Below are 24,972 nucleotides of genomic sequence, written 5' to 3'. Positions count from 1 at the left end.
GGGAGGCTGAGGCAGGAGAATCGCTTTGAACCCGGGAGGCGGAGGTTGCAGTGAGCCGAGATCACACCACTGCACTCTTGCCTGGGCAACAAGAGCAAGACTCTGTCTCAAAAAAAAAAAAAAAAAGAAGAAGAAGAAATGCAAAATAACTATTGCAAAATTAGATGCAGGCCGGGTGCAGTGGCTCACGCCTGTAATCTCAAACCTTTGGGAGGCCAAGGCGGGCGGATTGTCTGAGGTCAGGAGTTTGAGACCAGCCTGGCCAACATGCTAAAACCCCATCTCTACTAAAAATATAAAAATTAGCCGGGCGTGGTGGTATGTGCCTGTAATTCTAGCTACTCAGGAGGCTGAGACAGAAGAATCACTTGAACCCAGGAGGCGGAGGATGCAGTGAGCTAAGATTGCACCATAGCACTCCAGCCTGGGTAACAGAGCAAGACCTCCGTCTCAAAAAAAAGAATAAAATAAAATTAGATGCAAGAAGAAATCATAAATTAAGCATTTCTTAAAACGTGACTAATAGCACAAGCACCACAAAATCCAGAAAATACTGAGATTTTTTATTCATAATGGCTCGCTGTGAGACCCTTTCATCCACTTTTTAATTGTCTCTTTTTACAATTTTGCAATATCATTTTCCAGAGAGAAAAGAGGAAAATGAAAGGTAATCCTCAGGCCCACTAACATGGCTGGTTTTCTTAAAGTGTGATTTGCTTTACAGAAATGTACTGACGACTGGTTACATCATCCACATGGTAAAGCCTATTGTGAAATTTGGATAAAACTTGCTCAGGCCTCTCTCCTCTGCAGGCTGGCCAGTTTCAGGTGCTGCCTTTTTTCCCCAGGTGCTGATCCAAGGCACCCTCTGAGATGAGCGGTATCCACCGGGTTCTCCTGAGGCTGGTGTGAGGGTCCCGCATTCTCTCGTTGATGTCGGCATTTCCTGTTAAATCAGAAAGATCTTTCCTCCTCTTCCAGAAGTTCCTATGAGTCACTCCTCTGTGTTAACTGCCATGGGTGTTGCTGGAAGCTGTTTCTCCCCTAGGACGTCTGGAAGGAAGTGGCTAGGAAGGGCATGGTGGAGGCTGCTGACCCGCCCATGTCTCCACAACTGAACGTCCCCCTGCCAGGCCACAGAGTGCCCACTGCCTCTCCAGTGCCAGCCCAGCAAGAGGGGAAGCGGAGACGGGGTAGGAGCGCTTGTGGTTAAGGAATTTTGGCTTAGCAAATTTTACAAAACTGTGTGCTGCCCTTGGAAGGGGATCCCCCAGCTTCCTGTCAATCCGTCCCACTGTGTGGACCTGCTGTGCTGGTGCCGTGATGTGGCCCAGGCCAGCACAAACCCGCTGCAGGTCCACATGTCGGCAGCACCACACTCCCTCCCGAGGCAAAGCTACTGGCCCCTTCTAGCTTCCAGAGCTGATTTCCAGAGGCCACACACCTTTGTTCTAAAATTTGTACCTGGGCTTAGTGTTAATCAGGTGCGGTAAGGTGGCAGATGTGGAGATGACTTCCTGCAAAGATGATATATTACATTTCCCAAGAGAAGGGGGCACAGCACACAGGGCCACGGAGTGGTGGGGAGCCCAAGTTCATGGGGGCAGGGCAGGAAGGGCAAATGAGGCAGGGTGGACGCTGCCAGGTGAGATCAGGACAGGGTTGGAGTTGGAGCGACTTCCCTGGGTCCTGGGGTCAGCAGCCCCTGGTCAGTCAGTACCTCGCCCTGGGGTGACTGAGGGCAGGGACACTGGCTTGGTGTGAGTGTGACAAGGAGGCACCTGTGGGCTCTGGGAGCTGTGGTCTCTCCAGGATCAAGACCCCCAAGGCCAGTGCATTAAGAATACAGAAAATAGGCTGGGTGCGGTGGCTCACGCCTATAATCCCAGCACTTTGGGAGGCCAAGGTGGGCAGATCACCTGAGGTCAGGAGATCGAGACAATCCTGGCCAACATGGTGAAACCCTCTCTCTACTAAAAATACAAAAATTAGCCAGGTATGTTGGCGGGCACCTGTAGTCCCAGCTACTTGGGAGGCTGAGGCAGGAGAATCGCTTGAACCCGGGAGGTGGAGGCTGCAGTGAGCCAGGATTGTGCCACTGCACTCCAGCCCAGGCAACAAGAGCAAAACTCCGTCTCAAAAGAAAAAAAAATGCAGGTAATAGAGTCAGGATGGACAGGAAGTAAAGAGAAAAAAAGTCTACGCACCTGGAGATATGAGCCAGATTTTTAAGACAAAAACCAAGATTTTGTTTAAGAGGAAAAAAAGGAGGAGGGAAAAAGATGCAGCAGACAGGGGCCATCCTGGGTGGGGGGCAGCTTCCCTCCCCTCCTTCCCTCTTATCAGCCAGAGACAGAAACTAAAAATCAGGGTTTAGGGTGGATCAAAGCCTAAGCAGAAAGAAGGGATGGGGGTGGGCAGAAAGGAAAAAAACAGTAACTACCTAGATACAAGCAGAGAAAACAAAGGCCCAGTTTTGCCTGTTCTTTTACCAGGAAAAAATAACGGGTGCCTCATGGTGGGTTTTCACAATCTTGAGCCTGCAGTCGCCCCTTAGGCCCCACACCCTGCCCCCAACAGGGTCTCAACCAGTGACTCCCCAGTCAGCAACCGGCCAGCATGCATTGCGCAGACATGGCCTCTGCTCCACTCAGGGCCCATTTCAGCCACCTAGAAGCCGAAGCTGCAGTTCATCGCCACCTCCAAGGACAAAGCCCACCTTTTCCAGGCTGCACCGGGAGCTCTGCAGACCAGACCTTCTTCAGAGGCGTGGGCCCACATGCATGGAAAACGCCCTCCTGCTGACACAGTCCAATATCTTTTAGTTCTTTTTGAGTTCTGGTGGCAACATATTCCTCATTTCCAAATTTTATGTCCAAATAAAAACCAGCCAGGTGTGGTGGCTCACGCCTGTAGTCTCAGCACTTTGGGAGGCTGAGGTGGGAGGATCACTTGGGCGCAGGAGTTCGAAACCAGCCCGGGCAACACAGAGGGACCCTATCTACAAAAAATATATACATAAAAAATTAGCCAGGCGTGCCCATGCCTGCAGTCCCAGGTACTCAGGAGACTGAAGTGGGAGACCTGCTTGAGACTGGGAGGTTGAGGCTGCAGTGAGCCGTGACTGCGCCACTATACTCCAGCCTGGGGCACAGAGCAAGACCCTGTCTAAAAACAAAACAAAACAAAATCTGCAGGCATTCTCGCTAGTGCCCTCAGAGACTCCACTGTAGAGGCATTGGCAGCCTCTTCTTGGCCAGCTGGCGTCTCTTAGCCACCCCTGACAGCCATAAGCTGCCCAGCGGCTTCTGATGCAAGAACCAGCAAGAACTTGGCCTTGTGCCATCCACTCTTTTTTTTTTTTTTTTTTTTGAGACGGAGTCTGGCTCTGTCGCCCAGGCTGGAGTGCAGTGGCACCATCTCAGCTCACCGCAAGCTCCGCCTCCCGGGTTCATGCCATTCTCCTGCCTCAGCCTCCCGAGTAGCTGGGACTACAGGCGCCCGCCACCACACCCAGCTAATTTTTTGAATTTTTAGTAGAGACAAGGTTTCACCACGTTAGCCAGGATGGTCTCGATCTCCTGACCTCGTGATCCACCCGCCTCGGCCTCCCAAAGAGCTGGGATTACAGGCGTGAACCACCACGCCCGGCCAGTGCCATCCACTCTTAAAACCACAAGTGACTGGCTGACCCCAGGGTCTCCCGGGACAGAGGCTGTCACAGACCCTGAGCTTCTGGCCCCATCCCCAGCTGCCCATATGCGCTGGGTCATAGGACCAGCACCCCACAAGCTCAGCTTGGCTGCCGAGGACTCTAGGCAGGATGGAGGCAAAGCTGTCCCTTGCTGTCTTCCACCCATGGGAGGGGGCGGCTTCCCCTGTCTTCAGTGGCTTGCCAGATGCCAAGTGTGGGAGGAGGTCACCTCCCGTAGACCCCTGGGCTGCCTGGCAAGCCCCTTTGGACTCTCTGAGCAAAGAGAAATGGGCGCATGCATGAGGGCACGGTGCTGCTGGCCACGCTGCCTGGGGAGCCTGGCGACGGCTGCTGCTCCACCCCTACCCGGATGCCCCAGGTGAAAGGCGGACCCGGAAGCAACGTGCCAGGCATGGTCTCAGCCCTGAGTGCCTCTGCCGACCAGCAGCCTTTTCCCCAAGTTTATTATAAGCCATTGGGCCATTACCCAAAAGGTGTCCCCTGCAGGGTAGAGACCTGTGTGAATCTCTTGCCTCACAGAGCCCCAGAATCTAAATCAGAATCGCACACCTCTCTACACACAGCAAGGCCTTCCTCCTGGCCTGTCATGGCCGGGTCTGTGTGCCTCCCCACACCTCATTGAAACAAATCTCGGGGACACATTTTAGAACAATCTTTCAGTCTCTCCTGAGGACATTACAGCCTCCTCTGTGTCAAATCCCCCTCCGTCTCCCCTGTATAGGAACACCGAGATTACACTCAGGGCCCGCCTGGACACCCGGGATTATCTCTGCGTCTTAGACGCTTCAAGGAACCACGCTTGCAGGCGCTCGCCACGTGAGGCGACAGGCACAGGCCTGGACAGGACGGAGGGCATCTTCGGGAGGCTTTCCTGCCCTGTCACTCCACTTTTCCCTCAGGACACCTGTGCTGCTGTTGCTATAAATCCCAATTCCCCAGAAATACGTGAAACCCTGTAACATGATTGTTTTATGCGGTTACGATTCATTAGGTTTGTACACAATATACCCTTTCTGTTGCTTTCGTGGGGGCTCAGAAAATGACACCCGGAGTGAAGGCCTTGGAAGCCAGGCCTTCTTCTGCCCCCCGTCTCTGGCCCCTCATTCTCCCAGGCAGGTCGTAGAAACCTGAACCCCTTTTCCCCAAAGCCAGCCATAAACCTAAAAGTATGACTCTAATAACTTTCCTCTGTCTTTCTGTGTAAAGACTGGCCATAAAGGAATTCTCTGGCCTGCCTTGTTTGACTGCAGGTGGTCAGACCCCTATTCTGGGGGGTTGTGCCCCCACCCAGCAAGAAGGAGAGCTGCAAAGAGAGGCTGCCAGGAACCGAAGCACACGGGTATCACTGGGCCCCCCGGGAGTCTGTTAGCCTGTCAGGTCTTAACCTTTCATCCAATCCTATTTCCAGACTTCACAGAACCTGAGTATAAAAATGCAGTTTCCCCTGCACCTTTAGGTCTGCTCTGAAAGCTCTTGTGTCACATAAAACTACAATCCAAGAAATCTGTGTACCTTTTTGGTGAAACTTCAGACAGGGAGGGGAAGTTTTCCCATCCCCCCTGCACTCCTCACTTCTTCCTGCACCTCTGAGCTGAGATTTGGGACTTCCTTCCTTCTACTTGAAGAACACCATTTAATAGTGTCTTTTCTCTTGGAAACAGGGTCTTGCTCTGTTGTGCAGGCTGGAGTGCAATGACGCGATCTCGGCTCACTGCAGCCTCTGCCTCCAGGGTTCAAGCAATTCTCCTGCCTCAGCCTCTCAATCAAGTAGCTGGGATTACAGGGATGCACCACCACACCTGGCTAATCTTTGTGTGTGTGTGTGTGTGTGGAAATGGGGTTTCACTATGTTGGTCAGGCTGGTCTCAAACTCCTGACCTCAGGTGATCCACCCGCCTCGGCCTCCCAAAGTGCTGGGATTACAGGCATGAGCCATTACGCCCAGCCCAATATTTTCTTTCTTTTTTTTTAGACAGAGTCTCGCTCTGTCACCCAGGCTGGAGTGCAGTGGCACAATCTCGGCTCACTGCAACCTCCACCTCTTGGGTTCAAGCGATTCTCCTGCCTCAGCCTCCCTAGTAGCTGGGACTACAGGCATGTGCAACCACGCCTGGCTAATTTTTTGTATTTTTGTAGAGACGGGGTTTCACCGTGTTAGCCAGGATGGTCTCGATCTCCTGATCCGCCCGCCTCAGCCTCCCAAAGTGCTAGGATTACAGGCATAAGCCACTGCGCTTGGCCCAATATTTCCTTCCTTCCTTCCTCCCTCCCTCCTTCCGTCTTTTCTTTCTTTCTTTTCTTTTTCTTTTTTGAGATGGAGTCTCGCTCTGTCACCCAGGCTGGAGTGCAGTGGTGTGATCTTGGCTCACTGCAACCTCCACCTCTTGGGTTCAAGGGATTCTCCTGAGTAGCTGGGACTACAGGCGCCCACCACCACGCCTGGCTAATTTTTTGTATTTTTAGTAGAGATGGGGTTTCACCGTGTTAGCTAGGATGGTCTCGATCTCCTGACCTCGTGATCCGCCCGCCTCAGCCTCCCAAAGTGCTGGAATTACAGGTGTGAGCCACCACGCCCGGCCAGTAGACTTTTGTTATACAATATACAAGGCATATTCCAAATTGTGAATGTCCCCATTGTGCACTTTATAATGATTTTTCCTGACCCAGATCCATTCCAGCACCGTGCAGTGAGGACTTCTGTTTTTGTTTGTTTTACCTTCCTCCAGGGAAGGTTTACTTTTCTGTCCGCAAGTGTCCAGGTGAGCGGCTCACCTTAATTCTCTCAGGGCTTGAGGTGATTTAAGGCTGGCTTCAGTCCCTGCAAAGACAATTCTGTTTCTGGTTCCCCTTTGCTTTCAGGGGATAGCCCTTTGGGGTCCCAAGAAAAGCCCAAAGTCTTTACCAGGCACCACTGCCTGAGCCTCGACTTTTGTCGTGTGGCCACAGCGTGGGGAACGCGGCAGCGTGTCACCATGTCTTGTGTGGCTGGGATACGCTGTAGGGGTGTGAGGTCACGGCCTCAAAGCTGGCCCCACCCCCTCCCGGCTTGGCCCTGCAGAGCCCCTCGGCCTCAGAGCTCCCAGCGCCTTGGACGGTTCCATGCAGCGCTCTCCAGCTCTGATGGTTGCTCTCAGAAGGTGGCTGGTCTGAAATAATTCAGTTTCCATTGCTGTGTCCAGCGCCATGGTGTGGGACTGGTGGTTTCTTAGTTTTTTTTCAGTTCTCTGACGCTTTGAGGAATTGTTTTTAAAGCAGTTTATCTACCATTTTAGTTGTTTTCTCTGGGGTTGTTGGACTGACGGTCTTACCCGCTGTTCCTGGAGACAGTTCTGTACTGGCATGTTTTTCCCGCCTTTCCCTCCCTTTCTTACCTTTTAGTTTTTCATTGAATTTTATTACTTTTTTTTTTGTACTACGTTTTTCCTCCCTGCTAATTTGGAATATATACACACTATTTCTCTTTTAAATGGCTAATCATGACATTTTACCTTGCAATTTCGACATAAGAAGTCCTAATGTTAAGCAATATTTTAACCCCATTCCCAAAATAAAAAGACTCAGAACACCATAACTCTAATGATCCTTCCCCCAACTTACAGAGGATTATTGTCCAGTATTTTCATTTTGTTAGTAGACTGTTCTTTTTTACCTTTTTTTTTTTTTTTTTGGTACTTTTTTAGAGATGGGGTCTCATTTTGTCAACCAGGCTGGAATGCAGGGGTGTGATCACCGCTTGCCTCAGCCTTGAACTCCTAAGCTCAAGCAATCTCTCACCTCAATTTCGTGGGTAGCTGGGGCTCACAGGCATATGCCATCACATCTGGCTACTTTTTTTTTTTTTTTTTGTACAGATGGGGTCTTGGTACGTTGCCCAGGCCGATTTCAAGTTCCAGGCCTCAAGTGAGCCTCCCGCGTTAGCCTGCAATCCCAAAGTGCTGGCGTTGCAGGTGTGAGCCACCGCACCCAGCCTGTTACTTTGCTTGGATTCACACAGGCATACTGGACTATGGTTGTCCTGTGGTATCCTCAGGGTATTGGTTCCAGGACCCTCAAAGATACCAAAATTTGCAGGTGCTCAAGTACTTCATATAAAATGGCGTAGTATTTGCACATTACCTATGTACATCCCAGTATGTACTTTAAATCAAGATTACTTATGATCCCTAAAACAATGTAAATGCTCTGTAAATAGGTGTTACACTGTATTGTTTTAAAATGTGTATTATTTTGGCTGCACGGTGGCTCACGCCTGTAATCCTAGCACTTTGGGAGGCTGAGGCGGGCGGATCACGAGGTCAGGAGATCGAGACCACCCTGGCTAACATGGTGAAACCCCGTCTCTACTAAAAATACAAAAAAATTACCCGGGCGTGGCGGCGGGCGCCTGTAGTCCCAGTTACTCGGGAGGCTGAGGCAGGAGAATGGCGTCAACCCTGTGGAGGCGGAGCTTGCAGCCAGCCGAGATCGCGCCACTGCACTCCAGCCTGGGGGACAGAGCGAGACTCTGTATTGCTTTAGCTTGAAAACAATATTTTCAGTCTGCTTGGTTGAATCCATGGATGTGAAGCCAAGCGTAAGGAGGGCCCAGTGTGCTCTTCTGGGATAATTCTCCTTCTTGCTAAAGCGCACGCTTTACTAGGGAGGCTGGGGCGAGAAGATCGCCGCAGCTCCGCAGATGGAGGTTGCAGTGGGCCAAGATCGCGCCACCGCACCCCAGCCTGGGCGACAGAGCAAGACTCTGTCTCAAAAACACACAAAAACAGAGAAAAACAAGACAGTAATGGCTCAACTCACATAGCACCAATGGGCCAAGCGTTCTTCTGAGCGCTTTCCGAGTCATCGGTCCTCAGAGAAACCCCTGAGGCCTGCCAGGAAGCGGAACTCCAACCCCGCCGCGCTCCCGGCTCCCGGAGGCTCCCCAGCCCCGCCCACCCGGCCATCGCCCCGCCCACCAAGGCCCCGCCCCGCCGCGGCAGTCACATGGGGTGCGCGCCCAGACTCCCATCCGGAGGCGGAATCGGTAGTGCGGCCCGAAGGCCCACAGTCACCCAGCGCGCCCGGCCATGCGCCCCTTGCGCCCCCGCGCGACGCTGCTCGCGCTCCTGGCCTCGCTCCTGGCCGCTCCCCCGGTGGTCCCGGCCGAGGCCCCGCACCTGGTTCAGGTGGACGCGGCCCGCGCGCTGTGGCCTCTGCGGCGCTTCTGGAGAAGCACAGGCTTCTGGTGAGCGCTCCGCGCGCCCGCCCGCGGCCTCCGGGACCCCGTGGTCGCACGGGGAGAGCTCGGGCGCCCCCTGACTGCGCACTGTGAGAGCTTCAGAGACCGGAGCTCCCTCCTCTGGGGCCCTGGCTCTCCCAGGCCCGCCCCGCGCCGTGTTTGGGGGTGGGCTCTCCAGCTGAGTGGGTGCCAGGGCGTGAGCCTGGGGCTGGGCCCTGAGCTTGCCCAGTGGCCGCCCCCTGCAGCCCAGACCGATGCCCAGGATCCTGCTCTTTGAGGTAAACCAGGAGTCTCCCGGGAGTGGGACGCCCCTGCAGCGGGACCTGGCCTGCCTGTCCCATTCCTTCCACCTAGAGCTGAGGGCCCGCCTGCCTGGCAGGGCCGGGGCCAGGGCTGGCGTTGGCCCCTCGTCTTATGGCCGCTCCTGTTCCCCAGGAAGATGGGACCTCCCAACATCCTTGGCCCTAAGGGTCATTTTATTAGTCACTGAGCGCACGCGAAGCGCCTGAATCCCGCGCCCGGGCAGTCCTGGGCTTGAACGTGTGTGCGGGTCGCGCTGCCAGCCATGCTGAGGCTCAGGACTGAGCCTCCCCTTTGCTGTCCCCAGCCCCCCGCTGCCACACAGCCAGGCTGACCAGTACGTCCTCAGCTGGGACCAGCAACTCAACCTCGCCTATGTGGGCGCCGTCCCTCACCGCGGCATCGAGCAGGTCCGGACCCACTGGCTGCTGGAGCTTGTCACCACCAGGTGGGCGACAGGTGGGGCCTGGGCATCCCAGAGCCCCTTACAGAGGCACAGACGGGAGGGGCAGGGTTGGGGGCTGCTCAGAAGACCCCTTGTTCCCCACTTTCCGCCAAAGCACTGTGTCCTTGCTGGCTGTGCTGGGGTGAGGGCTGTGTGCTGGAGGGAGTCCCTGCATGGGGCATGGTGGGCTTCCTGCAGGTCTCCCTGGAAGCTCAGGGTGGGCTGCGCTGCACCTGGCTCCTCGTGCACCCATGAGCATCCCTGTGTGTGTTTGCTGACTGGGCTGGGCAGGGCCAGCACCTGAGGACTGAGCTGAGGTCTTACTGGTCACAGCACCCTGGGCCCTGATGCTGGTGCAGGTGGCCACCCTGTGACAGGAAGGCACAAGGTGTGACGGGCACTTGGGTGTGTGGGGCCTTCTGGAAACACAGAGACCCTCATGCTCTTGGCCAGAGCCGCTGGCTCCTACCAGCAGGATGGGCACTAGGCAGGCCAGGGCATAGGGGGTCCTCTTGGCACCTTGGAGGCTGCATAATGTTGGGGGGCCCTTGTTCAAATAAGATGTCAACCCTGAGCATCAGGCCAGGCCCATCCCTTCTGAGCCGAGGGACGGCAAGGGTGTGGAGCATCGAGACCCAGCCAGCACTATGGACCAGCCTGTCTTGGAGGCAGAAGTTCTTGATTTCTGAGTATTTGGGTCCTGCATGTGATCAGAGGGCCTCCTTCCCCAGTCGGGGTTCCCCGGTTTCCCCAGGGCAGCTGTGGCACAAGAGTGCAGCTCTTGGGCGGCTCCTCCCTGGGAAGAGTCTCAGCAGTGACTTGCAGATGTCTGCTGTGGGCGCCCCCGGAGGGAGCAGAGGCTGCTGGACAGGCCTGGCCCTGCTACAGGTGGGCATCAGTGGCCTCCAGCTCCCTGTGGCGGGCTCGTGCTGTCTGCACGGCGTCGTGCACACTGAGAAACAGCTGCTCCTCCTCAGCCACGTCCCCGGGGCCCTCCCCGAGGAAGCCTCCTCTGCTCAGAGCATCTCTCACAGTGGGGCTGCAGCAGGCTAGCAGCAGGCTGATGCCCAGGGCCCCGTAGTCTCGGCGCAGGTCCTGCAGCGTGGTCACGCCGGCTGCGTCCAGGAACAGCAGCGGGGCGCAGTCGATGACCACTGTGTGGAATCCGGCCGCCGCAGGCGCCAGCGCAGCCCTGCTGCTAACCGGGGCCAGGTCCTTGCCCTGGGCAGGGCCTCCCTCGCCGACCTCCCACTCTGAGCCCCGCTCCTTCCTCCTGGCAGCCACGCACCCCGCATCCAGCCCTGTGAGGCTGTAGAGTGACCGCAGGAAGAAGTCCTTGTTAGCATAGTACAGCGGCCCCCCGAAGCGGAACACCCGCACACCGGGCTCGGGGACGAGGCCCTCGAACTCTGTGGCATCCTCGTAGAAGGCCGAGTTCCCGATGCGGGCCAGCAGGGTGGCGCGTGGGCGTTGGGTGCGGCCGGCCAGGCTGAGCAGCGAGAGGATGACGCCGGCCAGCAGCCCGGCCTCTGTGCTGACCAGCATGGAGGTGGCCGCGGTGCCCGCCCAGACCAGCGCGTCGGCCGGGCTCATCCGCCACAGCCGTGGGAGGTCCCACATCTTGCGCAGGGCCCCCCGCAGGCTGACCACGATGACGCAGGCCAGCACGCTTCGCTGGAGGTCGTGGAACAGCGGTGCCAGCGCCAGCAGCACCAGCAGCACCACGGTGGCGCTGACCACACTGGACAGCTGTGTCCGGCAGCCAGTGGCTGTCTTCACCAGGCTCTTGGCCAGGGCGGCGCTGGTGGCGAAGCAGTGGAGGAAGGCAGGTAGCACGTTGCAGCAGCCCACAGCCAGCAGCTCCTGGTTGGCACGCACAGAGTAGCCATGGCTGCGGGCGAACATCTCCGCCAGCGAGATGGAGAATGCCGCGCCCACGAGGGCCAGGGCCACGGCATCCAGGGCCACACGCTGCATCAGCCTGGGCTCCGGGACCTGAGGGAGCATGAAACCTGTGGGGATGTCGCCGGCCACGCTGGAGCCAAAGCGCCTGTGGAGCTGCCCGAAGTGAGACACGAGTGTGGCCACCACGATGACCAGCAGCTCCATGGGCAGAGGCACCCGCAGGCGGCGTCGGTAGCGGTCTGAGAGCTCCTTCGCAGCTAGCAGCACCGCCAGGCACACCGTGCTGGTGACCACATCACACACGTTGGCCTGCCCAGCGCTACGCAGCAGGCTTAGCCATGTGAGGACCACCATGCCGGGCCCCTGGTGCCGCGGGATCCGCACACCCAGCAGGTGCTTGAGCTGCGAGGTCAGGATGGTCACGGAGGCCCCCATAGCAAAGCCGTCGAGCAGTGGCTGTGAGAGGTAGGCGGACACGAAGCCCAGCCGGAGGACGCCCATGAGGACCTGTGGACGGAGTGCAGTCAGGCCAGCAGGCGCCTGGCGGGAGCCACGTGCCCCTCACCAGCACCTGGCGTGGCCCGAGGGGTGGTGGTCACGGCACAGGGCCTGACAATTGTGTTGCAGCACCATATGTTCCAAATCAGACTCCTCACACGGGCCTGTGTTCTGGCTCCACACGTGCTCATGCCTGCAGACACTTGGAACAGCCACACGGGCGTCACACCTGCACGCAGTTGGCCACAGACACATCTAACCTTCTCACGTGCAGAAGCCCATTTTATTTCAGAATTAAGACCTCTGGCATCAGAAGGTAGCCCCTTCCTCCTGCTTTCTACACATAGCGCCCACTACCCCCCATGCAGATGTGGAGCCAGTGGGGGCCAAGATGGACAATAAGGTCAAGGCAGGAGACATTCAGGGGTGGGGAGGCCATCTCCCACCCCACCTAGGACAGAAGGCCTGGGAGGCCACATGGCCTCAGTCTGGCACCACTGAGCCACAGCCACACCTGGCCTGCTGGCCCCCACCCAGGCCGTGGCCCAGCAGGCCGGCTCCCCATGCCCCTCCCCTCCTGTACTCACAGCCCCTCTGCGTCGGTGCCTCACCCTGGGATGCCCGGGCACGCCTCAGCTCTGCCCAAGCCTTGCTGTCTTGGGCCAGCACCTCCTCTGCCAACTCTGTGCTTGCCCCCAGCCTTGCCCTCGTGGATGGCCAGTACCTAAGGGGGGGTGCCCTGGGCCCCTCCCTGTGCCCAAGCAGAGCTCCTCACCTGGTAAAGCCCGGTCATCAGCGTGAGGGCGGTGGCAATGCGGATGGCGTAGCAGTCACGCCCACAGTCCAGCATGGCAGCTGAGCTGTTGAGGATGCTGCTGTTGGCCTCGGGCCGCAGGCCGTCCTGGGAGGGGTCGAAGCCGGCCAGCTGGAGCTCCCGGTCCACCACCTGCCCCACCATGAGGCAAAGCAGGCTGAAGATGCCCACGGAGACGTGCCGTGAAGTGCCCATGAGGAAGTAGATGAGGTTGGCGAAGAAGGACGTATAGAGGCTGTAGATGGGCTGCAGCCCGGCCAGCAATGAGTAGGCGATGGCCTGAGGCACCAAGATGATGCCAATGACCAGCCCGGACATGACGTCACCTGCCAGGTACTCCCGCGGGCGGTACTGACGCAGCCAGCTTGTGGCGGGGAGCAGGTCCTGCACCAGCGCCCGGGCGCACAGCATGCTGCACGAGCAGCTCCGCCACAGCCTGGCCTTCAGCATCTCACACAGACCCCGGGGTGCTGGGCGCTGCCGTCGGACCAGCACCGGCCCTCTGTTCTGCTGCAGAGGCTCAGGGGACTCGTCCATCCTGCAGCGTCAGGTCTTGTGGCCAACCTGCAGCCAAGAAGAGGGCATGGTCACAGGAGCCCCTGGATCCAGGGCCAAACGACAAGGTCCCAGGCAGCAGTGGGCCGCTTGGGGCGGACCCCTCACTCACCCAGGGCCAGGGATTGGTGCTGGGCCTTCTCCGGGCAGCGCAGGCCCCAGCCCCCTGCCCGGTATGGATGGACGCCAGGCCCTGGCGGCTCCAGAACCCATCGTGGGGTGAGATGGGATTATGACACCAAGCCCATACCACGGGGTGTGCTGAGGCCAGCAGTGCTGAGGGCGGCATGGCAGGACCCTGTCCAGGCTCAGCTCTGGCCCACTGGCTCTGCATTTCCTGCCTGAAACCCACCCTGTAGCCTCCTGAAGCTCACCCGCCCAACAGGGAGGGAACAGGCTGGGCTGCTGCTACACACACGTGTGCCTGGGGTCAGAATGTCACAGTCAGTGGACACAGGTGCAGGCAAGCCTGAGTCCCGCTGCTCTGCGTCCACCTCCCACTCCCCAGGCTGGCGAACGGTCCTGCTGTCCACCCCATGCCCACACCAGAGCCCTCCCTTCCCCATCCAAACCATCACCTCCTCTCTGAGAGACACCTTCCCCACCCCTCCACAACCTGCCCTGTGGGTCCTGGGGCTGGCGGAAGTCTCAGGAAGAGGCCTCCTATGTCTCTGCCAAGTCTTGTGGGTGCTAGGACCCCAAGTCTGCCGGGGGAGCAGCGTTCAGACACCAGCCCAGCCCATCTGCTTGGCCTTGGAACACAATTCTGAGAGTATGCCTAGACAGGGGCCCCATAAGGGCCAGCTGGGAGGGGAGGAGGGTGACTGGCATCTGTTTCCCCTGCCCAGACAGTTCTGGGACGTGAGGTGTCCCTTCCCAGGCTGCACCAGCTCACTGTGGAATGGCCATGACACACTGTCCCAAGGCAGCGCTGAGAGGACCCAGCCCGCTGCACACAGCCACCCTGGGCCGGCAGAGCCAGAAGGGCACCTGACCTTTCCTTTGCCCTCGGAAAGCACCGTGGCGTTAGGGAGGCGGTGCTTAGAGGCCTGACCGGTCCCATGTGTGGCCCTGGGTCTGTCCTGTTTGCAGGCTCCAATGTACTTTCGCTTTAAAAACCCTTCTCAGCAATGTTAGGCAAAGACTTTGCTCCCAGGACACCAGGTTCCCAGGACACCCTGCAGCCTGGGCTAAGCCTGCTATTTGCACCCTGGCCCAGGGTGTGGGAGCTGCAGTCTCAGGGGGTGTGTTGGAGGAGTGGGTCAAGCCTGGTAGGTTGACACACGCAGGCTGGGCACAGCATCCCCGGGGCCCAGAGCAGGGGTCCTGGCCCTCAGGCAGCATTGCAAGAGTTATGTCCCCGTCCCTGGAAGACCCCACCACACTGGGTCCTTGGATGCCCTGAAGCCCACCCCAAGCCCCTGGGGTCCAGGTGTGTACAGTAGGGCCACCTGCCTTGAGCCTGAGGGTGCCCCTAAGAAATCACGAGTCCAGGGCATTACTGGCCTCGGCTCCCACGCCCGCCTCTGCTACAACTGATATCTGGGCCCAGGATGGTTCTTACCTGAGGGAGTCCTCACAGGCGCAGAGGGCCCTGGGATGGCGAGGGGCTGGCAAGACCACTGAGGACCGCAGGGCCCTCTGGCTCCCGTGAGCGGCTGGGAGAGTGGAGGTGGTGGCTCTGGCGCCGACCTGCGGGCAGTGGTCTGTGCACTGGGCTCAGCGGTTGAATTATTTACTTACAGATTGCTGAGTCACGGGTTTATCCAGCCATGTTACCTGATCGATGAATCCAGGAGTTGAACTGTAATCGGGCTCGTAGTAGTTAGAGCTGTGTGGGCCTCTGATGAGCTCCCAGCCTCCCAGGAGCGGCTGCAGCTGTGGCTCTGCAGCCCTGTCTGGAGGGCTTAGGGACCAGCGGGAGGCAGGGGCTCAGGGACTGAGCACAGGCAACCCTTCAGCTCTGGGGTCTGGGGTTGACTGCAGCAGCCTTCAAACCCAGGCGGGGCTGAGGGAGGGTTGGTCTCCGTGTCCAGTTGGTGGACACCCTCCTGGTCCTGCAAGGAGCCAGCCTGGTCCAAGCTGGAGCAGGGTGGAGGCTGACAGCCAGCTCAACGCAAGGCTGCCGGTGTGTGCAGATGTGTATGTGCTCGCATGAGCCCTGTGTGTGGTGCTCACTGCTAAGGGCACGGGCTGCTGGGGGTCAAGATGCCACGACTGGCCAGGGGCAGGAGTCCTGGTCTGCCCAGACCCAGCGCCGACCCACAGTGCCTGGTCACCCTCACGGCTCCTCTGCCCTCCCCTCTACCACAGACTGGGACCGGCAGTGCCTGCTTTATACGGCTGGTGTGAAGACAAATGATTTCTGAAAGTGAACTTAAATTAAGCCCACACATGAAAATAAGGGTGAGCTGCTTTTTAAAAAGGAATTATTGGCCAGGCACGGTGGTTCACTCTTGTAATCCCAACACTTTGGGAGGCCTAGACAGGAGGACTGCTTCAGGCCAGGAGTTCAAGACCAGCCTGGTCAACATAGTGAGACGCTCCTCACCTTTTCTTTTTTCTTTTCTTTTTGAGGCGGGGTCTTGCTCTGTTGCCTGGGCTGGAGTGCAGTGGCGTGATCTCTGCTCACTGCAAACTCCGCCTCCCAGGTTCACACCATTCTCCTGCCTCAGCCTCCCGAATAGCTGGAACTGTGGGCACCCGCCACCATGCCCAGCGAATATTTTTGTATTTTTAGTAGAGATAGGGTTTCACTGTGTTAGCTAAGATGGTCTTGATCTCCTGACCTCGTGATCTGCCCGCCTCGGCCTCCCAAAGTGCTGGAATTACAGGCATGAGCCACCATGCCCAGCCAACCCCTGCCCTCCAACGTTTACAAAACTCAAAAGTAAAAAATTAGCTGGGTGTAGTGGTGTGTGCCTGTATCCCAGATACTCAAGCAACTGAGGTGGGAGCATGACTTGAGCCCAGGAGTTCGAGGCTGCCATGAGGTATGATTGTGCCACTATACCCTAATCTAGGCCACAGAGCAAGAACCTGTCTCAAAAAAAATGTTATCACTGGCCCAGCACTTTGGGAAGCTAAGATAGGAGGATCGCTTGAGCCCGGGAGGTCCAGGCTGCAGTGAGGTATGATTCTACCACTTCACTCCAGCCTGCAAGTCTGTCTTTTTTTTTTTTTTTTTTTTTTTTGAGACGGAGTCTCGCTCTGTCGCCCAGGCTAGAGTACAGTGGCACAATCTCGGCTCACTGCAGCCTCCGCCTCCCGGGTTCAAGCGATTCTCCTGCCTCAGCCTCCTGAGTAGCTGGCACTCCAGGCATGTACCACCATGCCTGGATAATTTTTGTATTTTTAGTAGAGGCAGGGTTTCACTATGTTGGTCAGGCTAGTCTTGAACTCCTGACCTCGTGATACACTTGCCTCGGCCACCAAAAGTGCTGGGATTACAGGTGTGAGCCACCATGCCCGGCCGGTTCTGTCTCAAAAAAAAAAAAAAAAATTCCTTGGGGGCCTCAGGTCCCCCTGCCCCGGCCCTGCCACTTTGACAGTGAGTATTGGTTGGGAGCCTGCACCGGGCACCTGTGGCCAGAGGGTGAGTGTAACAAGGGGCTGCAGGCCTCAGTGCTCTCCCATCCCAAGGGAGGCCAGGAGGCTGTGGTGGGTCCCTCAGGTGGGGCTGGAAAGCCAAGCCGGCCCTGGCACCTTGGGCAGCCTGACTCGGTCCTGGGAACAGAAGTCACAAGCTCTGATTCTCCTGTCCACGTGGGATTGAAGCCGAGGGTCTCACAGAACCAGCTGATGTGCTGGGGCTTTGTTCCCCCAGAACATGGACACAGACATTGATGGGGTGGAGCCCCAGAGGGAGGAGTCCCTGGATACTCACTCCACCAAAGGTACCTCCTCGTGGAAGCCGTCTGCCAAGCCCTGCTAGTTCCCCACAGCCCTGGATCGGCCCAGGGAAGACTGGGCTGCAGTCCCCCAATTTGGAGGTGAAATGGGAGTGGAATGTAGTTGGGATGGCCACAGTAGGAGACACCGTTAAGTGTGAGATGTGGACAGAGCTGAACACTCCAGGGCTTGTACCCCTGAGCATGAGATGCGGGCAGGGCTGAACAGGCTCCAGGGTCTCCTACCCCCGTAGCCTCCACCTGGGATGCCCTCTCCAAGTCTCGTTTCTCCTCAAAGCCCCTGCCCTGTCCTCCAGAGTATGAGCCCTCATTCCCACCCCAGCCTAACCTGGGCCCCAGTGGTCCCTGGGAAGCAGCTGTTTGCCCAGCAGTTGGGAGCTGTGCTGTAAGAAGCAGTTGGCCAGTGGGTGGGGTAAGGCAGTCACGCAGGGCCTCAGGCCCCTCCCTGGGACAGATTAAGGACCTCTCTGGGTGCAGCCACCGGAAGGGTTGTTGGAGAACTGGGGAGACCCAGGGGGCTGGGCTTGCTCTCTCAAGGTCTCCCTAAAGGAGCCAGGGAGGACCTGGGTGCTGGAGCAGGGGTGGGCGCCCAGTGCAGATGCCTGCATGCAGGGTAGGGTGGGCAGTGTCACCTGGGGCCTCAGAGAAACCTCGAGTGGGAGGTGGTCCTTCCCCCCTCAGGAAGGGTGGTGGAGGTGTCCAGAGGTTGGCTTGTGGGGACCCATGGTGAGATTTTAGGCAGGCGAGCATAGTTCAGGAACAGCCTCAGCCACACTGCAGGGGCCTGGCCTCAGGGGTCTTCTGCAGGCATTGGGCCTTAGGCCCTTTTAGTCCCCACCTAGGCTGGGTGTCGAAAGCAGGTGAGGTCATCGTTATAGGATCCTTGGGGTCTGACCTGCCCCCCTCCCACGTGTCTCTGCCTCAGTTTCTCTGAGCACTGAGGCAGTGGCTGGTGCTGCCCTGTGGTCAGGCCCAAAGGCTGAGTGCCCAGGGGTCCAGAGTGGGTAGCATATTCTACCCCAAGCCAGTGCATGCACAGGGCTGCCGACACCTTCCTTCCCTGCTTGGCCTCAGCAACTGGGACCTGCCTGAACTGCCCTCCAGCCTGATCCCGTGGCCAGTTTTGTGCCACACACTTACTTCCTTAGTTTTGTCTTTAAATTAGTCCTTTTACATTGGAGTCAATTTACTGGCAAAGGAGACCTCGTATCCTTGCCTCCCACCCGTGGAAAGAAGCCCGGCTGACAGGGCTTTGGGACCGGACCCAAGTTTATTCCCAGTGACCCTCCCGCGGGTGGGCGTGCTCCAAGGTCTGGAGAAGAGGAGGCCCCAGCCCTCACCCTCTATCACCTGCATCCCCTTCGTCCTGGCCACAATTGCAGGTTCTCCCAAGAGGCAGGTCTGTGCCCGCCCTGCGCCCCCAGCCCAGCGATCCCGGCCTCTGCCCCTGACCCACACTCTCCTTCACCCTCAGGAGCGCTCGGCCCTGCTCCCCACCCCGCGCGGTGTCCCCCCCACCGCCTGCGAACCCCCATGCACGCGCGGCCCCGCCCCGCGCTCCCACCGCTGAGCACGCGCGCCCCACGCACTCACCAGGCCCGGCAGCCGCGCGGTCCTCGCGGCGCACGCGCTCAGGCCCGGGGGCGGGGACGCGAGGCCCCAAGGGGCCGCCCAGCCGCGGCCGCGCGGTGAATGAGCGCGTTGTGCGGCCGCCGCGGCCCCAGCGACACCCGGAGCGGGGTCTGGCAGAGCTTCGGCCCTGGGGGTGGGCTGCGCGCTCCATCTCACCGGCCCAGCTCTTCCCAATGGGGGCCAGGCGGAGGGTGGGGCCTGGGGCCTGTAGACCGACCCCGGGGTTCCTGGGCCTGGGGGCGGGGATCTCTGTCCCGGGCTCCCCTCGCTGCAAAGCTGGCCCTGCCAGATGACACTCGGGCACCTTGGGTGTCAGGCCAGGGACATCTCTGATGCTGGGGCTCCCCCCCCGCTAGCCCCAGTGTCAGGGGCCGCCGGGCTATCCTGAAGCCCACCTGGGCCTTCACTTTCCTCCAGGTTACCGTGTCCTGCTACTCCAACTCCGTGACACATTGGAATGCGCCTTCTGGGCATTCAATTTTTATCCAAGTGCTTCTCAAGTTACTTCTTTGCTACCACTGTGTCCTTTGGATAGAGGGGACGGGAGGTGGTAGGGGCTGGGTGGGGTGGACGCCAGGGACTCCTGCTGCTTCCTGCTGGGCGCCCAGCCCTGGGTACAGGAGCAGGTGGGGACCAGCAGAGGCGGGGCAGAGCAGGAGCCCACACCTGAAGGCTGTAGACTCCGGCTGAGGCTCTGCCTTGATCTTCTACACCGTGGGAGGACCAGAAGGGAGGCGTTGAGGTGTCCAGACCTTTGCTGTGGAGCTGGGGGTGCTGTGGCATGGGGAGATTGACAGGGACCTGTATAGGGCCAGATTCCAATCCACGGTGGTAACCCCATCCCCCATCACTGCAGATGGGGCACAAACCCAGCTGTCATAGGAGGTGCTCACCTTCTGCGTGGCATCCGCAGGAATGCCAGCCTGGCCAGCCTGGTCTCTGCTTCTCCAGCTTCAAGGCTGGCTGCTATTCCATTCACCCCATCCCCCTTCCCTCAGGCCAGAAGCATCACCCATAGCCCCAGACCCCTGCACACCAGCCTCCTCACCCAGTTCACCCTCAGATGTCCAACTCCACATGGCCAAAACCGAGACCAGTCTCACTGCAAGCTCATCCACCCGCCCAGCTGCTCAAGCTGAAATCCACAGTTGCCCTGGACCACCTCCCATACCCCCGCACCAGCTCACCTCAAACCTCATCAGTCCATCTGCTCCAGCCTCTGCTCACAACCTGCACAGCCACCACCCAGTCTGGGCACCATACCTCTCTGGGCCACCACCATGGTCCCCAGCCAGTCTTCAGCTCCCACCCTGACTCCAGTGAGCTGCCAGAGGGATCCTTGAAAAATGCCCTGGCACTGCTCACTCAGAATCCTGAAAGGCATCCCTGTTTTGCTCCTGGTCAGGGTCCCATGTTCAAAGCAGTCACTTCCAGACGCCGTGGAGCCTCATCTCCTGTGATATCCACTCTGATTCTGTCCCAGGCCCACCAGCTGCCCCCCTACTCCCTGATTATCATGTGCACATTCCTGTTCCAGAGCCTTTGCACTGGCGATGCCATCTGCTGCCCGGACGTCTTCCTGCTGGCCAGTCCCATTGTGTGGTAGCCTTAGATGTCTCCTCAGAGAGGTCCCTCGCTGGCCATCAGGCTCCTCACTCCCTATCATATCCCCTTCACCAAAGATTCCCATTCCCCGATGATGCCTGTCCCCTTGGAACGTAGGCCCTATGGAAATTCAGCCCCGTCTACAAGTGCAGTGGCAGGGCAGCCGCCTTCTCCCTTTCCTGCCCACCCATGTTGCCTCTTGGGGTGTGGGAGGAGAAATGGGGCACTCCTGGGCCTCCAGGAGGTACAGAGAACCAGGGTGGGTTGCCCACCAGGTCCTGCCTAGTTCCTGACCCCTGGCCCCTGCCCCTCAGGACCTGCCTGCCTCGTCCCACTGAGCCTCAGGGCTATTGCGAACCCCCACCCCAAGTCTTCCATCTCTTGATGGTGTCAGGTTGGGGGGTCTCCATGTACAGATACTCTAGTTCACACTCGGCTTTCATAGGGTTGATGATTTTCCAAGGGGAAGGGCCCGTCCGGAAGCCGGGATCTGAGTCCCGGGTGGCACCTTGCAGGGTCTCACATGCTCTGTTGTGGCCACGGTTCCAGCCTGGAGCATGGAGCTGTGTGGGCACCCTGCTTCCTGACGATGACCGTCCTTCTGCAGGGGGTCCACTGGACGGGGCCCAAGCTACAACTTCACCCACCTGGACGAGTACCTGGACCTTCTTAGGGAGAACCAGCTCCTCCCAGGTGAGCTGTGGGCTCTGCCCTCCCAGCCCTCCTGCACCCCCTTGCCCTGCCTACCCTCTCCCTCACCCAGCCCCTCCGGGTCCTTGGATGTCCATTCAGGGCTGGCCTTGGTGCCGGAGCACAGACCTGGCAGAGCATGGGTGTCGTGTGTGGTGGGCAGTGGGGCAGCCCTCCTGTGTTCCAGGGTTTGAGCTGATGGGCAGCGCCTCAGGCCACTTCACCGACTTTGAGGACAAGCAGCAGGTGTTTGAATGGAAGGACTTGGTCTCCAGCCTGGCCAGGAGATACATCGGTGGGCGAGCACAGGCCCCTGGTGGGAGCGGGGTGGGAGGGGGTAAGGGGTGGGGACAAGGGATACCTGCACCTTGATCGGTGCAGGCCCTTGGGCCCCAGGCTGGGGGGTACTCCTGGGCAGGCTGCACCTCTATCACCTAGGCCACCGCCCAGGTCTTGGATCCCTTTGAGCCAGGGCTTCCTGATGTGGGGCAGGAGGTTGACCTGTGTGGAGGTGGGGTTCATCTTAAGTCAGACGCCCTTCATCACTTTGCGCCCGCCCTCCGTGGGAGTCACTGAGGCGAGATTCACCTGTGCTGGGGGAACAGCAGGGCTCCTCTGCAGGTAGGTACGGACTGGTGCATGTTTCCAAATGGAACTTCGAGACGTGGAACGAGCCGGACCACCACGACTTTGACAACGTCTCCATGACCATGCAAGGTGTGCACCACTTCCTGGGATCCTGCCCGGCTGAAAGTGGGCAAAGGAAGGCAGGTGCAGCGGCTAAGCCGCTGGTCCCCAGGGCAGGTGTAGACGCAGCGCTCCCCCGGTCCAGGCTTCCTGAACTACTATGATGCCTGCTCGGAGGGTCTGCGCGCGGCCAGCCCGGCCCTGCGGCTGGGAGGCCCTGGCGACTCCTTCCACACCCCACCGCGATCCCCGCTGAGCTGGGGCCTCCTGCGCCACTGCCACGACGGTACCAACTTCTTCACCGGGGAGGCGGGCGTGCGGCTGGACTACATCTCCCTCCACAGGAAGGTGCGCCCTACTCCTCCTCCCGCCCCGGGGTTCTGCGCCCTCAGTGGCGGTGCCCGGGGAGGCGCTGACCCTGGTGGTACTGAGGCGGTCCCACCCACAGGGTGCGCGCAGCTCCATCTCCATCCTGGAGCAGGAGAAGGCCGTCGCGCAGCAGATCGGGCAGCTCTTCCCCAAGTTTGCGGACACCCCCATTTACAACGACGAGGCGGACCCGCTGGTGGGCTGGTCCCTGCCGCAGCCGTGGAGGGCTGACGTGACCTATGCGGCCATGGTGGTGAAGGTGGGCCGGCCCAACGCCCTGCGCGCCCCCCAGCCACCTTCCTCCTGGGACAGGACAGGCGAGCTGTGGCCGTGCCTCGCGGTCCCAGCAGCCCTGGACATCCGCAGGTCATCGCCCAGCATCAGAACCTGCTACTGGCCAACACCAGCTCCACCATCCCCTACGCGCTCCTTAGCAACGACAACGCCTTCCTGAGCTACCACCCGCACCCCTTCGCGCAGCGCACGCTCACCGCGCGCTTCCAGGTCAACAACACCCGCCCGCCGCACGTGCAGCTGCTGCGCAAGCCAGTGCTCACAGCCATGGGGCTGCTGGCGCTGCTGGGTGAGCCAAGGCTGCTGGGGTGGGCCGGCCAGGGCCTTCCAGGCTGGGGAGCGGCTCCTGCGAAGGCCCCGCTGCGGGGAGCACGCCTCTTCCAGCCGCGCGCTTCCCGGGGTCGGCCTCCGCGTGGAAGGGCCTGGGGACTCCTTCACCAAGGGGAGGGGGAGCGAGTGGTGGGAGGCCCGGTCCTGGGTCGGGGGGCGGCGGGGCAACGACCCCACGCGGCGACGGCCCCCGCGTCCCGCAGACGAGGAGCAGCTCTGGGCCGAGGTGTCTCGGGCCGGGACGGTCCTGGACAGCAACCACACGGTGGGCGTCCTGGCCAGCGCCCACCGCCCCGAGGGCCCAGCCGACGCCTGGCGTGCCGCCGTGCTGATCTACGCGAGCGACGACACCCGCGCCCACCCCAACCGCAGCGTCGCGGTGACGGTGCGGCTGCGCGGGGTGCCCCCCGGCCCGGGTGAGCTGGGGTCCCAGGGAGGTCTCTGGCCCCGCCAGGGCTCTGGAGGGGGTGGCCCGGAGAGCCGAGGCCTGAGCGTCGGGCCCCGCAGGCCTGGTCTACGTCACGCGCTACCTGGACAACCAGCTCTGCAGCCCCGACGGCGAGTGGCGGCGCCTGGGCCGGCCAGTCTTCCCCTCTGCCGAGCAGTTCCGGCGCATGCGCGCGGCCGAGGTGGGTGGGCCGCGGAGGGGCGAGGGGCTGGGCCCGGGTCCCAGGAGGGTGGGTGGGGGGTGAGGACCCGGGGCGGGGGCCCCGAGGCGGTGTGGGTAGAAGGCAGAGCGGTGGGCCGGGGGCGTTCGCCCTGAGGTCGGGCCGAGCGTCCCCAGCCCCCCTGGAGAACCTTGAGGACCCGCCACTGCGCCCAGGACCCGGTGGCCGCGGCGCCGCGCCCCTTCCCCGCCGGCGGCCGCCTGACCCTGCGCCCCGCGCTGCGGCTGCCGTCGCTTCTGCTGGTGCACGTGTGCGCGCGCCCTGAGAAGCCGCCCGGCCAGGCAAGTGGCAATCCCCCAACCCGCGCCGTGGCCTGGACTCCTCCTCCCCGACCCCATCACAGCCCCTCCCTCCCCCAGGTCACGCGGCTCCGTGCCCTGCCCCTGACCCAAGGGCAGCTGGTTCTGGTCTGGTCGGATGAACACGTGGGCTCCAAGTGCGTGAGTGGGGCCGTGCCTCCCCCTGCCTGGTCCTAGGCACGCCCCTGGGTCCCGACCCCTTCACCCATGTGGTCACTCGGGCCACTCGCCATGGCCCACCAGCTCCTTCCCTCGCAGCCCTGCGTCCCTGCCCTTCACCCCACACACTGTGGGCCACTGCACCAGGCCCTGCCAGTGGGGTGTGCGTTCTCCTAGGGGACATGAAGTAGACAGTTAGGCTCCAGCCCTCTCCTGTCTGGGCAGGAAGAGTGCCCAGTGGCTGGGGAGGTGCCGCGGAGGGGCTTGGGGGAATGGTGCTCTGGGCCACCTGCCCTGCCTGCCCCGGCCTTTGAGGACCGTCTTGACCCCAGCCTTGGTCTTGGCCTGACCTCCCCAGGTGCCTGTGGACATATGAGATCCAGTTCTCTCAGGACGGTAAGGTGTACACCCCAGTCAGCAGGAAGCCATCGACCTTCAATCTCTTTGTGTTCAGCCCAGGTGCGCCCACCACCCACTGCCCTGGTCTCAGCCACCCCATTCTTCGACCTCAGGGCAGTGTTGGGTGGGGGCCTTGAGAAGCCTGGGGTCAGGAGGCTTTTGGGCGGGGGCAGGTTCGGGTTGGCACACGTGTCCCCGTGTCTCCAGACACAGGTACTGTCTCCGGCTCCTACCGAGTTCGAGCCCTGGACTACTGGGCCCGACCAGGCCCCTTCTCCAACCCTGTGCCGTATCTGGAGGTCGCTGTGCCAAGAGGACCCCCAACCCCTGGCAATCCGTGAGCCTGTGCTGAGCCCCAGTGGGCTGCACCTCCACTGGCAGTCAGCGAGCTGGGGTTGTACTGTGCCCATGCTGCCCTCCCATCACCCCCTTTGCAATATATTTTTATATTTTATTATTTTCTTTTATGTCTTGGTACCAAC

The 24,972-nt window shown here is 59.8% G+C and overlaps 2 protein-coding genes across 3 annotated transcripts; one reads left to right on the top strand and one right to left on the bottom strand.

Moving 5' to 3' along the window:
• Positions 1-8,690: 8,690 nt before the first annotated feature.
• Positions 8,691-24,944, top strand: IDUA (alpha-L-iduronidase). Of its 2 annotated transcripts, none has more exons than XM_010375329.2 (14): positions 8,691-8,936; positions 9,538-9,678; positions 21,203-21,288; positions 21,473-21,580; positions 21,907-22,002; positions 22,118-22,320; positions 22,421-22,600; positions 22,708-22,924; positions 23,169-23,381; positions 23,473-23,594; positions 23,789-23,914; positions 23,993-24,069; positions 24,450-24,550; positions 24,698-24,944. In XM_010375329.2, the coding sequence occupies exons 1-14, from the start codon at positions 8,779-8,781 to the stop codon at positions 24,829-24,831; spliced, it is 1,962 nt and encodes a 653-aa protein (XP_010373631.1). In that variant the 5' UTR covers positions 8,691-8,778; the 3' UTR covers positions 24,832-24,944. The 2 variants fall into 2 exon arrangements, with proteins under 2 accessions (XP_010373631.1, XP_030776572.1); XM_030920712.1 differs by having other exon boundaries at positions 8,800-9,208.
• On the bottom strand, positions 9,390-16,089 carry SLC26A1 (solute carrier family 26 member 1). Its single transcript, XM_010375326.2, has 3 exons — positions 15,012-16,089; positions 12,854-13,456; positions 9,390-12,087 (listed from the first exon to the last, which is right to left on the bottom strand). Exons 2-3 carry the CDS (start codon positions 13,427-13,429, stop codon positions 10,558-10,560), a joined length of 2,106 nt encoding a protein of 701 aa, XP_010373628.1. The 5' UTR covers positions 13,430-13,456; positions 15,012-16,089; the 3' UTR covers positions 9,390-10,557.
• Positions 24,945-24,972: the final 28 nt, after the last annotated feature.

This window comes from Rhinopithecus roxellana, chromosome 2 (assembly GCF_007565055.1).
Source record: "Rhinopithecus roxellana isolate Shanxi Qingling chromosome 2, ASM756505v1, whole genome shotgun sequence".
In the NCBI taxonomy this organism is placed as follows: Eukaryota; Metazoa; Chordata; class Mammalia; order Primates; family Cercopithecidae; genus Rhinopithecus; species Rhinopithecus roxellana.
The sequence above is the reverse complement of the archived record's forward strand: the minus strand, read 5'-3'. Positions and strand labels throughout refer to the sequence as shown.